This window comes from Salvelinus fontinalis, chromosome 4 (genome assembly GCF_029448725.1).
Source record: "Salvelinus fontinalis isolate EN_2023a chromosome 4, ASM2944872v1, whole genome shotgun sequence".
NCBI classification, from domain to species: Eukaryota; Metazoa; Chordata; class Actinopteri; order Salmoniformes; family Salmonidae; genus Salvelinus; species Salvelinus fontinalis.
In genome coordinates, this window is record NC_074668.1 from 11145103 (window position 1) to 11162554 (window position 17452).

At 44.0% G+C, this 17452-nt stretch overlaps 1 protein-coding gene across 3 annotated transcripts in view; it reads right to left on the reverse strand.

The window, feature by feature from the left end:
* LOC129853068 (serine-rich coiled-coil domain-containing protein 1-like) overlaps positions 1 to 16403 on the reverse strand; it is a 105795-nt gene extending 89392 nt beyond the window's left edge. For 2 of the 3 annotated variants that reach the window (XM_055918730.1, XM_055918732.1), the window contains exons 1-3: positions 16047 to 16225; positions 9414 to 10693; positions 5008 to 5201 (exon numbers count right to left, since the gene is read on the reverse strand). In XM_055918730.1, coding sequence (XP_055774705.1) covers positions 5008 to 5201; positions 9414 to 10668 — 1449 coding nt within the window. In that variant the 5' untranslated portion in view covers positions 10669 to 10693; positions 16047 to 16225. The other variant, XM_055918731.1, reaches the window with a different exon arrangement.
* Positions 16404 to 17452: the final 1049 nt, after the last annotated feature.

Consider the following 17452-nt stretch of genomic DNA (forward strand, 5'->3'; position numbering starts at 1 on the left):
TTTGCAGGTTTTCCAACTTACAAAGCATGTAGAGGTCTGTAATTTTTATCATAGGTACACTTCAACTGTGAGAGACGGAATCTAAAACAAAAATCCAGAAAATCACATTGTATGATTTTTAAGTAATTAATTTGCATTTTATTGCATGACATAAGTATTTGATACATCAGAAAAGCAGAACTTAATAATTGGTACAGAAACCTTTGTTTGCAATTACAGAGATCATATGTTTCCTGTAGTTCTTGACCAGGTTTGCACACACTGCAGCAGGGATTTTGGCCCACTCCTCCATACAGACCTTCTCCAGATCCTTCACGTTTGGGGCTGTCGCTGGGAAATACGGACTTTCAGCTCCCTCCAAAGATTTTCTATTGGGTTCAGGTCTGGAGACTGGCTAGGCCACTCCAGGACCTTGAAATGCTTCTTACGAAGCCACTCCTTCGTTGTCCAGACGGTGTGTTTCGGGTCGTTGTAATGCTGGAAGACCCAGCCACGACCCATCTTCAATGCTCTTACTGAGGGAAGGAGGTTGTTGGCCAAGATCTCGCGATACATGGCCCCATCCATCCTCCCCTCAATACGGTGCAGTCGTCCTGTCCCCTTTGCAGAAAAACATCCCCAAAGAATGATGTTTCCACCTCCATGCTTCACGGTTGGGATGGTGTTCTTGAGGTTGTACTCATCCTTCTTCTTCCTCTAAACACGGCGAGTGGAGTTTAGACCAAAAAGCTCTATTTTTGTCTCATCAGACCACATGACCTTCTCCCATTCCTCCTCTGGATCATCCAGATGGTCATTGGCAAACTTCAGACGGGCCTGGACATGCGCTGGCTTGAGCAGGGGGACCTTGCGTGCGTTGCAGGATTTTAATCCATGACGGCGTAGTGTGTTACTAATGGTTTTCTTTGAGACTGTGGTCCCAGCTCTCTTCAGGTCATTGACCAGGTCCTGCGTGTAGTTCTGGGCTGATCTCTCACCTTCCTCATGATCATTGATGCCCCACGAGGTGAGATCTTGCATGGAGCCCCAGACCGAGGGTGATTGACCGTCATCTTGAACTTCTTACATTTTCTAATAATTGCGCCAACACTTGTTGCCTTCTCACCAAGCTGCTTGCCTATTGTCCTGTAGCCCATCCCAGCCTTGTGCAGGTCTCAACCCCATAGAAAATCTTTGGAGGGAGTTGAAAGTTCGTGTTGCCCAGCAACAGCCCCAAAACATCACTGCTCTAGAGGAGATCTGCATGGAGGAATGGGCCAAAATACCAGCAACATTGTGTGAAAACCTTGTGAAGACTAACAGAAAACGTTTGACCTCTGTCATTGCCAACAAAGGGTATATAACAAAGTATTGAGATAAACTTTTGTTATTGACCAAATACTTATTTTCCACCATAATTTGCAAATAAATTCATTAAAAATCCTACAATGTGATTTTCTGGATTTTTTTTCTTCTCATTTTGTCTGTCATAGTTGAAGTGTACCTATGATGAAAATTACAGGCCTCTCTGATCTTTTTAAGTGGGAGAACTTGCACAATTGGTGGCTGACTAAATACTTTTTTGCCCCACTGTATGTCATGCAATAAAATGCAAATTAATTACTTAAAAATCATACAATGTGATTTTCTGGATTTTTGTTTTAGATTCCGTCTCTCACAGTTGAAGTGTACCTATGATAAGATCTACAGACCTCTACATGCTTTGTAAGTAGCAAAACCTGCAAAATCGGCAGTGTATCAAATACTTCTTCTCCCCACTGTATATGCTATTTAGCAGACGCTATTATCCAGAGCGACTTACATCAGTGCATACATTTTCATTTGGCTGGCCCTAGCAGGAATCAAAGCCACGACCCTGACGTTGCTAGCATCAACCACTTTCCTTTAGCCCTACTGTACAGTAGTGTAGTGGAAGCACCTACCAGGCTGTCCTGTCCTATATTTTATTGTAACTAGGTTTACAAAGAGGGGATATTAGTGTTAACTTTTTACCAGTAAACTACCAACATTTTAGTAACTTTAAAGTTTTTTATTTTAATTTTATAAAATTACATTTAGTGACCTTTTTGTTACTTCAGATTATCACAGGTGTCTAATTATCTCTGACCCCCTGTGTGGCCACATAACATGTAAAATATATAAAATAATATAATACAGTAATATACATATTTTTTTTAATTACAAATTAATGACAAAGCTGTCAAACAAGATGGCGCCGGAGAACAAGGCTGATGTTTTATGTATTCCTAACCAATTGTGTCTTTTTTGTGTGTTTTTTTGCGTAGTTTGGAACTTATTTTTTTACTTATTTTGTACATAATATTGCTGCTACCGTCTCTTATGACCGAAAATAACTTCTGGACATCAGTACTGCGATTACTCACTGGCAGAATCTTTAACGAGTCCAACGAGCCTGACGTGAATGATATACTGCTTTCCTGGGAACAGGCCCAGATCCCCATTATTTGCGTGAAGAGAAGGCAGAGAAAAAGGGGCCAGAGGGCAGGCTGACTTCTGCTAGCAAACTTGCAATCTAGGAAATAAAATCGATGATCTACGAGGAAGATTAAACTATCAACGGGACATTCAAAACTGTACTATCTTATGCTTCACGGAGTCGTGGCTTAATGAACACATTACCAACATACAGCTAGCTGGTTATACGCTGTATCGGCAGGACAGAACAGCGGCGTCTGGTAAGAGAAGGGGCGGTGGACTATGTATTTTTGCAAATAACAGCTGGTGCATGATATCTAAGGAAGTCTCGAGCTATTGCTCGCCTGAGGTAGAGTATCTTATGATCAGCTGCAGACCACACTATCTACCTATAGAGTTTATCTGTATTTTTCATATTTCATCTGACCACAATTCTATCCTCCTGATTCCTGCTCACAAGCAAAAATTAAAGCAGGAAGCACCAGTGACTTGATCAATAAATAAGTGGTCAGATGAAGCAGATGCTAAGCTACAGGACTGTTTTGCTAGCACAGACTGGAATATGTTCCGGGATTCCTCCGATGGCATTGAGGAGTACACCACATCAGTCATTGGTTTCAGCAATAAGTGCATCGATGACATCGTCCCCACAGTGACCGTACGTACATACCCCAACCAGAAGCCAGGCAACATCCGCACTGAGCTGAAGGCTAGAGTTGCCGCTTTCAAGGAGCGGGACTAACTCAGAAGCTTTTAAGAAATTCCGCTATGCCCTCCGACGAACCATCAAACAGGCAAAGCGTCAATACAGGACTAAGATCGAATCGAATCACCGGCTCTGACACTCGTCGGTTGTGGCAGGGCTTGCAAACCATTACAGAATACAAAGGGAAGCACAGCCGAGAGCTGCCCGGTGACACGAGCCTAACAGACGAGCTAAACTACTTCTATGCTCGCTTCGAGGCAAATAACACTGAAACATGCATGAGAGCACAAGCTTTTCCGGAAGACTGTGTGATCACGCTCTCCGCAGCCGATGTGAGTAAGACCTTTAAACAGATCAACATTCACAAGACCGCAGGGCCAGACGGATTACCAGGACGTGTACTGCGAGCATGCGCTGACCAACTGGCAAGTGTCTTCACTGACATTTTCAACCCCTCCCTGTCCAAGTCTGTAAGACCAACATGTTTTAAGCAGACCACCATAGTCCATGTGCCCAAGAACACTAAGGTAACCTGCCTAAATGACTACCGACCCGTAGCATTCACATCTGTAGCCATGAAGTGCTTTGGAAGGCTGGTCATGGCTCACATCAACACCATTATCCCAGAAACCCTAGACCCACTCCAATTTGCATACCGCCCTAACAGAACCACAGATGATGCAATCTCTACTGCACTCCACACTGCCCTTTCCCATTTTTACAAAAGGAACACCTATGTGAGAATGCTATTCATTGACTACAGCTCAGTGCCCTCAAAGCTCATCAATAAGCTAAGGACCTGGGACTAAACACCTCCCTCTGCAACTGGATCCTGGACTTCCTGACGGACCGCTCCCAGGTGGTAAGGTTAGGTAACAACAATTCCGCCACACTGATCCTCAACACAGTGGGCCCTCAGGGGTGCGTGCTCAGTCCCCTCCTGTACTCCCTGTTCACTCACGACTGCACGGCCAGGCATGACTCCAACACCATCACTAAGTTTGCCGATGACACAACAGTGGTAGGCCTGATCACCGACAACGACGAGACAGCCTATAGAGAGGAGGTCAGAGACCTGGCCATGTGGTGCCAGGACAACAACATCTCCCTCACCGTGATCAAGACAAAGGAGATGATTGTGGACTACAGGAAAAAGAGGACCGAGCACACCCCCATTCTCATCGACGGGGCTGAGCAGGTTGAGAGCTTCAAGTTCCTTTGTGTCCACATCACCAACACACTAACATGGTTGAAGCACACCAAGGCAGTCGTGAAGAGGGCACGACAAAACCTATTCCCCCTCAGGAGACTGAAAAGATTTGGCATGGGTCCTCAGATCCTCAAAAGGTTCTACAGCTGCACCATCGAGAGCATCCTGACTGGTATGGTATGGCAACTGCTCGGCCTCCGACCGCAAGGCACTACAGAGGGTAGTGTGTCCAGCCCAGTACATCACTGGGGCCAAGCTTCCTGCCATCCAGGACCTCTATACCAGGCAGTGTCGGAGGAAGATAAAAATGTCCTCTGTACCGGTCCCCCCCTGTATATAGTATTGATATTGTTATTTTACTGCTGCTCTTTAATTACTTTTTTTTTTCTTTTTTCCTTAAACCTCATTGTTGGTTAGGGGCTCATAAGTAAGCATTTCACTGTAAGGTGAACAACACTTGTCGTATTCGGCGCATGTGACTAATACAATTTAATTTTAACATTATCTTATGTTATTGAAGTATAAATAACCAACGTTACCATAGATTGCCATAGAAGATTCTGCTTACTTTGGAATATTACCGGTAGTTTTGCAACGCTAATTGGAATCCTAATGTACTGGACTGTAACTGTACTGTAGTGACGTAAACACCTACCAGGCTGCCCAGCTTGGAGGAGGATGAGTTGTTCCTCTTTCTGAGCAGGACGTTACCCTCGGTGGCGCTGTGGGGCTCTTTGAGGTTGAGGTGGAGCCGCCGCGGCACCCCAGCCCCTTCCGAGGAGGAGCGGAGCCGGCGCTCCATGCGTATCACTTCGTGGTAGGGACTGGCGCCGCTGCTGCACATGGACACTGGAGAGGCAGAGCACAAGACAAATAACAGAAGAGACTGATGTGGAGACCTAGGCAAAACAGAGGCAAGAAGACAAGTGAACAGACTGTCCTATAGACAGAAAAACACAAAAACAAAGACTATCCTACACGTTGGGGAAAAACTTAAAAACAAGAAAACAATCGATTGGCTATTGCAAGCCTGGAAGTGATCCAGTGTTTTGCAACAACAGCTTCACTGATTTCAAGGAGCCAGATGATTTTGGGTAATCTTACACTAACGTAAAGGTATTTTTTTCAATGTAGTGATGGAATTGCTATTTGCGCACAATTGGCCCAGCGTCGTCCGGGTTAGGGGAGGGTTGGGCCGGCAGGGATGTCCTTGTCTCATCGCGCTCTAGCGACTCCTGTGGCAGGCGGGCGCATACACGCTGACACAGTTGCCAGGTGCACAGTGTTTCCTCTGACACATTGGTGCAGCTGGCTTCCGGGTTAAGTGGGCATTGTGTCAAGAAGCAGTGCAGCTTGGTTGGGTCGTGTTTCGGGGGACGCGCGGCTCTCGACCTTCGCCTCTCCCGAGTCCTTAAGGAGTTGCAGCGATGGGACAAGACTGTAACTACCAATTGAATACCACGGAATTGGGGAGAAAATAATAATAAATACACTTTAAAAAAATGATTTACAATGACGGCCTACCCCGGCCAAACCCGCACGAACCTGGGCCAATTGTGCGCCGCCCTATGGGACTCCCAATCACGGCCGGATGTGATACAGCCTGGATAAAATAAATGTTTTGAGTTCTCATACGCTTACAATTATGTTTTGACTTTTGCTTGAATAGTCACTAAGATTATATTTGGTTGTGATCTTTGCAAAATAACTATTTTGGGTGCAGCAGTTGTTAGCTAGAATGCTAACGATCATTGACATAGGCTTTAGTGTCACGTCCATTCCCGCTCCCCCTCTCCGGTGCTCGACGTGGCCAGTCTACTAACCACCGGTCCTGGCAACCCATCCTTACGCCCACTTGGCAACCTTTATTACACACACCTGGACTTCATCACCTCCTTGATTACTTCTCCTTCATATAGCACTCTGTTGTTATAACCCACCAGGCAATATTGTTTCTGTTTCCATGTTCAGACGCTTGTTTTGTATCATTCTTTGGCATTAAACTCACTAACTGCACTTGCTTCCTGACTCCCTGCATCTACGTTACATGTAGCAAAAGCTAGCCAAAGAGCTATTTTACAGGTTGAAGTGTTTTGTTTTTTTAAGTATAATGCAGTTGATTTGCGTTGATGGCAAACATATTAAGCAGGACATTCATGCAAGCATTAAAATCCAATTATAATCCAAAAGTAGTATGAAAAGCACTCATACGCAACATGTAAATAGAGGATTTTTTGCTGCCATTCTATAAGAACTCCCCCATGTTCTGCCACCAACTTGGGTGCATCGCCCTCGTGCGGCAATGTTTGCAAATGCAAAAAGGGGCCTATTGGCTACTTAGCTTATTCAAGATACAAAATACAACACTGCCCCTTTAAAGACAGAAAAAAGCTCTTTACCTGACTTGCTTTTTAAAGAGGGCTAGAAATGCACGTGTTGTTCTCTTGTACGAAGCAACCACTCCCCCATTGCTGACTAGAAATGAGCTATAACTGGGCTAATAACTCACTTACTGGCAAAGAATATGAACAAATGTACACACGTGGCTACATGCAGCTCTTGCTTTGATCTCAAATCAAGCGCATCTACTCACGACCACTCATGCTGTAAACACAGTTCAGTTGAAAGTGAATGGCACAGAACCATATTTGGAAATGGCCTATTTGCATATAGGGCTCCCATAACTCTGGTTATGGTGCACCGGTCTGTGTATGGGCCTGAGTCGTGCCTGTCAGTGGAATATAATCATACTTCAATGAACTCTGCCTACAAGAAAATATTGTTTGTTTTATTTCGGTATGTTGCACTGAAAACGTCTAATATTGTGTTGATTTGATCACAATTCCCACAGTATAGGGAAACGTTGATAGTGTTAACTAAAGGGGAAAACTCTAGAACGTTGATAGTGTTAACTAAAGGGGGAAACTTTAGAACGTTGATAGTGTTAACTAAAGGGGAAAACTCTAGAACATTGAGTGAAGTTGAATCTTGTGCTTCTCTGAGCAGGGTGATTTCTTCTGCACAGCCGTCCCGGGAGCTGCGTGCAGCTTAGTTGGAAACATTGCAAAGTAGCCCAAGAAATAGACTTTACATAAAAAATGAACAACAAAAGTGATGTGTTATCATTATGGATTGCCTAACACCGCCCACAACCAGTAGGCTAACTAATGCTGTTAACACACCGTTGTCTCAAGGAAAACTATTCAGACATAATCATATTCAAAGCACTGTTCAAGTTTGGCAGGGGAACTTGAGTTTAGTGGGCTGTTTCAGAAAAACATAGCCAAAGTCTAGCAATTCTCCCAGTAGCTGTTATCCACGTGTGACGAGAGCAGGGCTCTTCAAACCTGCTTCTACAGAGCTACAGTCCTGTAGGTTTTCACTCCAACCCTAATCTAGCAAACCTGATTCTAATGATTAGCTGGTTGATAAGCTGAATCGGGGGTTGAAGCAAAAACCTACAGGAGGGTAGCTCTCCAGGAACAGGGTTTGGGTTAAAACCTACAGGAGGGTAGCTCTCCAGGAACAGGGTTTGGGTTAAAACCTACAGGAGGGTATCTCTCCAGGAACAGGGTTGGAGTTAAAACCTACAGGAGGGTAGCTCTCCAGGAACAGGGTTTGGGTTAAAACCTACAGGAGGGTAGCTCTCCAGGAACAGGGTTTGGGATAAAACCTACAGGAGGGTAGCTCTCCAGGAACAGGAACAGGTTTAAAACCTACAGTAGGGTAGCTCTCCAGGAACAGGGTTTTGGTTAAAACCTACAGGAGGGTAGCTCTCCACGAACAGGGTTAAAACCTACAGGAGGGTAGCTCTCCAGGAACAGGGTTAAAACCTACAGGAGGGTAGCTCTCCAGGAACAGGGTTAAAACCTACAGGAGGGTAGCTCTCCAGGAACAGAGTTAAAACCTACAGGAGGGTAGCTATCCAGGAACAGGGTTTGGGTTAAACCCTACAGGAGGGTAGCTATCCAGGAACAGGGTTTGGGTTAAAACCTACAGGAGGGTAGCTCTCCAGGAACAGGGTTTGGGTTAAAACCTACAGGAGGGTAGCTCTCCAGGAACAGGGTTTGGGTTAAAACCTACAGGAGGGTAGCTCTCCAGGAACAGGGTTTGGGTTAAAACCTACAGGAGGGTAGCTCTCCAGGAACAGGGTTTGGGTTAAAACCTACAGGAGGGTAGCTCTCCAGGAACAGGGTTAAAACCTACAGGAGGGTAGCTCTCCAGGAACAGGGTTTGGGGCTCTCCAGGAACAGGACTGTTTTGCAAACATTCCATAACTGCAGCTGGCAGTAAATCCCCAACCTTGACTTTATACTTGTTCATTAAAAATTAAGAGAGTCGCACACTCTATATATGTAAGCTCCCAGTAATTTATCGGGTAAAACACCAACGTTTCGCCATCACTGTGACTACACTGTGCCTGTTCAGACAATACCCTCCAGGTGGCAGTAAATAGGCAACCTTGGCTTCATACCTGTTCAGACAATACCATTCAGTTGGCAGTAAATAGGCAACCTTGGCTTCATACCTGTTCAGACAATACCATTCAGGTGGCAGTGTGCACTCTTTCAGTTTGTTTACCAACTCATAGAAGTAGTAGTAGTTGAACAAAATTGACAACTTCTGTGTGCTCACAGAAGCCATAAAGGAACCGATACAACGTTGCGATCTCAAAGTCTAAGGAAACCACTGTCCATTGGTTAATACCTTTATGAGGAAATAGTTACCACTGTACATGGAACTAAAATAGTACTGCCCAATCAGCCATGGAAATCTGACTCTGGTACTTCCTGATTTCTGCATCATCCACCAAAGAGTACATAAAGCATAGCCTTCATTTCAGACTAGGTCTATTCGTCTGCCTTCTACATGTGTAATCAGTGTGAAGTTTGAATAGAAAATGTTGGTGATCGAAATGCAAGCGTGCAAACATTTTGGCCAAATATACTTGGTCAAGGATTTACATAGAGCAATGCACCTCCTCTCTGCATTATCAATGACAATCACATAGAGGTAGATCAGTACTGCACATGTGGATAAATAAACGTCTTTAGTTCTTACCTGTGTGGGGTTTCCTCAGGTGGCATGACCCGGGTTCATGTCTACCACAACACGCTCCCTTCCCTGGTTCCTGGATGAGTACGGAGTTCCTGGACCTCCTCTCAGACTGCTCTGGATTGGAATGGTAACCTTTACTACGCACTGGGCCTGCCTCGCTCCCACTAGTCTCCGTCTGCTCTGGTCTCACCTCTTCCTCCACCACCGGCACATCCTCCTTCTCCTCTTCTCCCTCTTCCTTATCTTCCTGTGATTGTTGTTGTTGCGGTGGCATTGGTGTTGCTGCAGCTGTTGCTGTTGCTGGCCCTGTGACAGGAATTGCAGTCTCACACTCCGTGGTGGTGGCTGTGCTGGTGTCTGGCAGGAGGGGCTTGTCTGTGGCAGCTTGGGCAGGCATGAAGAACACTTGGGATGTAGAGACAACATGGCTGAAGTTGTTGTCTGGCGGGTCGGCTGGGCTGGGTGCGGGTAGCGCATCCACCTCGGACACAGTGTCCTCTGTGATGGGGACATTAAACTCTGAGGGTGTGAGGGCTGTGGTGTGGTCCTCAGACAGCATGGGCGACTGCAGGGAGCTCTCCCCCAGCAGCTCACCTGGCCACGAGCCCAGGGTACCCCCGGACGTTGGGAGCTCTATGCTCACCTCCGGGGGCTTGCACTGCTCAGAGTTCTTGGAGAAGCGGTGGTGTGCAGAGAATGACTTGGGCAGCAACTGTTTCTTCTGCCTGGACGAGCGTTTGCTGCCGCCGCTGTAGTCATCCAGAAACCCAGAGTCGTCTCCCTCATTGGTACCTGAGCTGATGCATTTGATGAACACATTCCTATTGGCTGTGGAAGACACCTTTTCAAAGTCCTCCGTCTGCGAGCGGGTGATCTTCTTCTGCCGGTGGCCCCCGAAGCCAAATGAGTGCCGCGTCTTGGCCCGTGGAGGCCCAGCGCCATCGTGAAAGTCCAGCTGAGGGTTGGCCTGGCGTCCGTTGGAGTCCTGGGCTGGATCTAGCGGAGGGGTCTGGATGCGTGGTGGTTCGCTGTTCCTCTTGCTGCTGAAGCGGATGGAGGGTGTGCGGAACAGGCTACGGCGCTTGCCCGTGCTGCTGTTGCTAGAGTTGGTGCTGGAGGGGGACGAGGTGTGGACGCCATTGCCCACGCCGCCTGAGGACGGGGAGGAGGGCAACGAGTCCTGCCTCTTACTCACGCTCCTCCTGAAGATGGGCAGCCTGGAGACGAGCGTGGAGCGGCACGACCCTGATTCGCCCATCAAGGTTAAGCAGCAGTCAGTCACTCTGCAAAACAGACATCCCATCACAGTCAGAGTGAGACACAGTAAAAGGGCTTCAGGTTGATTTTAAAAAAGGTCCCATCAAAAACAAAAACAAATTCTGGGAACCTATAATTTCAAGTAGGCTATAAATGAATTGGAATAAGCTTGGTTATAGGTTAGGCTATAGGCTGGACTAAGCCTATGCGGTAATACGTTGTTTTACCCATGGGCCTTCAAGTAAGGAATGCTTCCATTCACTTTAACATATCTTTCAATCAATAGGACAAAGAAAAATCCAGTTCGACCAGTAGGCAGTTTCATGAAGACAATAGCCTAAATCATAAACATGGTTCACACAACATCAATTAATTACTCTATAGGCTACATAATCCATAAATAATAACGCCCTTTAATAGCCTAATCTAGGCCTGTTCAAATAGAATGTGTTGCATATCCAGGTTAGAAATGTCCTAGGAGGGTATTATCAAACTTTATTATCAAAGTTTTACATTCCAGCAAACTTCCTTATTTGTAACTAAAGCTACCTCAAAGTCCCACAGAGATAATAGCCTAAACCAGAGATACTGTACTCTGGTCTGTTTTCACACAGTTACACTAGTGTGGCATTTCTATGTAAAAGGACCCATGAGCACTGTTAACTTGATTATGCCACTCTTAGTGCAAATTTAGAGAAATTAAAAAGACCTAGCTAGTCAACAGGTTCCTTTCAAAATTGCAGTTAATTTTTTCATATCTAATTTAAAAAAACATGGGCTTTAAGTTGGAAGCATTTGTGGAAAACCCTACATGGGAGATGCTAGATAAATGTACGAAGGCGAATCTGCTCACCATTGCAAAGCATTATGACATCAAAGTTGCACATGCCGATTCAAAAGCAGTTGTCAAAGAATTAGTCTACAGTGCATTCGGAAAGTATTCTGACACAGAGAAATCACTTTTTCTGCATTTTTGTTACGTTACAGCCTTATTCTAAAATTGCTTAAATCAAGAAAGATCCTCAGCAATCTACACACAATACTCCATAATGACAAAGCAAAAACAGTTTTAGAATTTTTTTGAAAATGTATTAAAAATAAAAACAGATACCTTATTTACATAAGTATTCAGACTCTTTGCTATGAGACTCGAAATTGAGCTCAGGTGCATCCTGTTTCCATTTATCATCCTTGAGATGTTTCTACAACTTGATTGGAGTCGACCTGTGGAAAATTAAATTGATTGGACATGATTTGGAAAGGCACATATCTCTCTATACAAGGTCCCACAGTTGACAGTGCATGTCAGAGCAAAAACCAGAGCTCCGAGACAGGATTGTATCGAGGCACAGATCTGGGGAAGGGTACCAAACCATTTCTGCAGCATTGAAGGTCCCCAAGAACACAGTGGCCTCCATCATTCTTAAATGGAAGAAGTTTTGAACCACCAAGACTCTTACTAGAGCTGGCCGCCCGGGAAAACTGTGCAATCGGAGGAGAAGGGCCTTGGTCAGTGGGGTGACCAAGAACCAAATGGTCCCTCTGACAGACCTCTAGAGTTCCTCTATAGAGATGGGAGAAATTTCCAGAAGGACAACCATCTCTGCAGCACTGCCCCAATCAGGCCTTTATGGTAGATTGGCCATTTGGAAGCCACTCCTCAGTAAAAAGGCACATGACAGCCCGCTTGGAGTTTGCCAAAAGGCACCTAAAGACTCTCTGACCATGAGAAACAAGATTCTCTGGTTTGATGAAACCAAGGTTGAACTCCTTGGCCTGAATGCCAAGTATCACGTCTGGAGGAAACATAGCACCCATCCCTATGGTGAAGCACGGTGGTGGCAGCATCATGCCGTGGAGATGTTTTTCAGCGGCAGGGACTGGGAGACTAGTCAGGATCGAGGCAAAAATGAATGGAGCAAAGTACAGAGAAATCCTTGATGAAAACCTGCTCCAGAGCGCTCAGGACCTCAGATTGGGGCGAAAGTTCACCTTCCAACAGGACAACGAACCTAAGCACACAGTCAAGACAACGCAGGAAGGGCTTAGGACAAGTCTCTGAATTTCCTTGAGTGGCCAGCAAGAGACCGGACTTGAACCCGATCGAACATCTCTGGAGAGACCGGAAAATAATAGCTGTGCAGCAACGCTCCCCATCCAACCTGACAGAGCTTGAGAGGATCTGCAGAGAAGGGAGAAACTATCCAAATACAGGTGTGGCAAGCTTGTAGCGTCATTCCCAAGAATGCTCATTGCTGTAATCACTACCAAAGGTGCTTCAACAAAGTACTAAGTAAAGCGTCTGAATAATTATGTAAATGTGATACTTTTTTATTTGTCATAAATTAGCAAAAATGAATAAAAATCGAGTTTTGCTAGGTCATTATGTGGTATTGTGAGTAGATTGAGGGAAAAAACGATGTAATCAATTTTATAATAAGGCTGTAATGCAACAAAATGTGAAAAAAGTCAACGGGTCTGAATACTTTGTGAAGGCACTGATGCTCCTCATTACTTTGTACTTTGCTCCTCATTCACTCAGCCTATTGAGTCTACTGGTCCTACTCACACAGAACTACCCAAAGCCTTGACCTCTTTCTCCCCTCTCTCTCCAAATGAAATCCTGCGACTAGTGAGGTCCGGCCACTTGACAACCTGCCTGCTCAACCCCATCCCCTCCTCCCGACCATCTCTGGAGACCTTCTCCCATTCCTCATCCCTGACCCCTGGCTGCATCCCCTCTGACTTTAAAATGGCCTGAGTCCCTTCCACTCTTGGATTGCATCCTACCTGGCAGACTGATCCTACCAAGTGACGTGGACAGGATCTGTGTCTGCACCAGGTACTCTCACTACTGGTATCCCCAGCGCTTTAAAAAGATCCATCAAATGAAATGGCTGCATTAAAATATCAACAGTAGGCTATAGGCCTATTTCAATCATATTGAAATACATTTCAAGTTCAATCAATTGAGTTCTATTTTGCTACTTGTAGGCTACTGTGTGTATTTGTCTCAATATACCCTCAGTGTACAAAACATTAGGAACACCTTCTTAATATTGAGTTGCACCCCACCATTTCCCCTCAGAACAGCTCAATTCGTCAGGGCATGGACTCTACAAGGTGTCGAAAGCGTTCCACAGGGATGCTGGACAATGTTGACTCTAATGCTTCCCACAATTGTGTAAAGTTGGCTGGATGTCCTTTGGGTGGTAGACCATTCTTGATACACACGGGAAACTGTTAAGCGTGAAAAGCCCAGCAGCGTTGCAGTTCTTGAATCACTCAAACGGGTGCGCCTGGCACCTACTACCATACCTTGTTCAAAGGCACTTAAATCTTTTGTCTTGCCCATTCACTCTCTGGAACACATTCACAATCCATGTCTCAATTGTCTCAATGCTTAAAAATCCTTCTTTAACATGTCCCCTTCATCTAGCCTACACTGATTGAAGTGGATTTAACAGGTGACATCAATAACGGATCATAGCTTCCACCTTGTCAGTCAGTCATGGAAAGAGCACTCAGTGTATTTCATAATGTGTAGTCTTCCATGTGTGCAATGATGTGCCAAATCTGTGATTTAGTGCATTATTATAGGGTAAGAATTATAATAAACTGCCTCAATATTTGCAGCTGTAGGTAGGGCTGGGCAATATGGCCTACAAATCATCTAGAAAATGTTTCAAATTTATGACCGATTTACGATATCTTTTTTTCTTTTCTTCTCCAAATAAGCTTTGTTGCACAATTTAAAGGTCAAAACACTGCATTTTTTTTTTTTTTTTTTTTTTTACCTTTATTTAACTAGGCAAGTCAGTTAAGAACAAATTCTTATTTTCAATGACGGCCTAGGAACAGTGGGTTAACTGCCTGTTCAGGGGCAGAACGACAGATTTGTACCTTGTCAGCTCGGGGATTTGAACTTGCAACCTTCCGGTTACTAGTCCAACGCTCTAACCACTAGGCTAAAACAGTAGGTAATAATATGATTAATTCAGGGATTGTCAAATTATACCTTGGCTAAATATAAGCCTTCAATCATAAGACCTTGTGTAATTCAATTAACCTGCTTTTTTTTCACTGACTGGCAAACAATATTAATAAATCAAGCACTTAATACACTGGTCATACCTATGCTTGACATTGCTGGTGAATGGCCAAGTATCCACTACCTGTAGTTTTGTTTTCTCATGATTGATGTTGACAAAGAGGTCTTGAAAATTGGAATTGTGTTCTGAAAAATGCAACCAACACAAACATGTCATAGACTTGGCACTATGTTTTTACAGAATCCATAGTCATTCCATTCAGACCAAGTCTGTATGTGCCCTTTTTAAGATAAGATTATGCGGTTTGTGATGGCTTGATATGCTGCTATTGTGTATTGCCCATGTCCCAACTAGTCAAGTTATGTAAGGTCTTCGCACAGCTCACAGCTCACAGACCTACATATTTCTCCCCTCTTTTAACATTAACGGCAGAAACAAGGTGTATAATAGAATGTGACTGATGGGTGTTTCCTGAATAACAACAGCTTACATGTAACAACAATACAACCTCAACCAGATACTGTACTGCAACTGCTATTGTCTTCATGTAATGAATTACCTAGCTATGCATCATCTCACTAAACACAATAACCATTAGCTGCTATATGACTCCAAATACGAGACATTTTACCTATTTCAATTCAAGGCATATACAAAACACTTAATCTCATCCTATCCTCACAAGACTAGTTAGGTCTTCAGTTGAATGCAATGCAGTAACTAGGTAGTAACTAGGTAGTAACTAGGTAAATATAATGTAATAAATCATGCCACACAAAACCCCTTCCATAAAGGGCAGTACTGTAATGTTAGTAGCTATGACAACTAGTTAGCCAGCTAATTCCCTGTTGAAAAACACTTGACAGTTGTTGCACTGGTGCATATAATGCCGAACACGAACTAGATAGGTGCTGTTAGATTGCTATTAAAATGTTAATAGTGGTATATTGATACCTAACTAGACGTAAATCTTGATTAACTTCAGGTATTAAAATGTCGCCTATTGTCACTTACTAACGTTAGCTAGCTAAAATCTCTGCACGCAGAATAGCAGCTCGATCTGTCAAACGTCAACAAATTTGAAGCTGTACGTGCCCAACCATAATCTCAATGTTATTCATGTTGAGGACACATTCAACTGGAAAGCCATGGACCAAGCAAGTAATTCAAACCAAATACAGCCATGATACCAAAGTTACAGAAGACGACTCAAATCTAGTTATCACCGAGCTGTTTAGTTGACAAGCAAGGTGCATGTGAGCCCTCGAGACCCGGCGAAAAAGCTGCGGCTAACTTAACAAGCTAAACTAGCTAGCTAATGTTTTACCTGGAGCTGAATTCCAATGTCCAGGCCGCTCCTTTCAGTGATAGACGAAGCTGGTCTGAATATAATTAAATCTCTAATGATTCAATATTAAGTTAACCATGGTGTGCAAACGCATGACAATCTTACGGAAATAGCAAAACTGTAAAAAAAAAATATATATATATATATATATCGCACAAATGCACCTCAATGACGTGGAATCTCTCTCATCCTCTCTTCCGTATTACAGACCACAAGCGTGGGTGACGTACACCTCACACCTTCCCTGAAGATTGAGCCGCATCTTCATGAAGCTGGTAACGCTTCCGATTCAATTGCTGGCAAGAGGATGCCATTGAGTTACAGATAATGCTGAGCTCATTGTCAAGCAACAGTATGGCCACTAACAAAAATGATATATTGAAAAAAAAAAAAAAATGCAGCATTACTTTGTAATAATGAATTTGCACTTGAGAATGTATCAACATGCAAGAATATAGGACAGTTGAACAGTGACTTATATGGAGAAGAAAATGTCCATAATCAAATTTACCATCTTTTCTAAATTTGTATCATAATTGCAGGTGTGCCGTATTTCAGTCACCTTGTAGTCCAGTCAGTAAACCAAACGATAAGAGCATCTTTATGTAACACACACAGTATGATTGCATAATTTATTTTTTGTATTGATTTGTTGCTACCATTAATATCTAAATCCTCATTGATTGGATAAATAAATCTCCCAACGCTCTTGGGCAGTGATGTAACCTGGGGTCTTTCAACATCAGGCCCCCTCACCAAGGCAACCCAGCCTTAGAGATAAAGGGTTAAAACATTCTGTCCTCCCGTCTGAGGAAATGGGTCCGCTGCTGCAGTCACCTGGTACCAATTAGTTCCCAACTACAACACTAGTCAAAACACTGTTAAACATGCAACAGCTCAATTTGCACAATTGCATAAAAAAAGATTTCTGGATTTCTACAGGAACATTTGTACAGGAAAAATCTTGCAGGACCTTTAGTAGATGTCATACAGTAACAAATATCCTACTTTTTTTTCTGCAGGAATCATGTAGGATATTTGTTCGTGTAAGAAAATCCCCACAGGATTCATTGTCACTTTCCTGTAGAAATAGCATGTTCTGCAGGAGTAACAAATCCTGCAGGTTCTGCCCCTACAGGACTCCTGCAAGAATTTAGCTGACCCTGTAGGAATATACATATTTTTTTACCTGATGTGCAGGATCTTTGAAAATTCCTGCACCATACAGCCGATTCCAGCATGAGTCCAAGTCAACTTTTCCCCTTCAGGATTTCATAAATCCTACAGAATTTCTGCCTCAGAAGTAATTGTGTCAATGACCTGTATAACTTTTTTGTAAGGGTAGATAAGCTTACTTTATCTGCAGCATCACATGCTGTCTAATG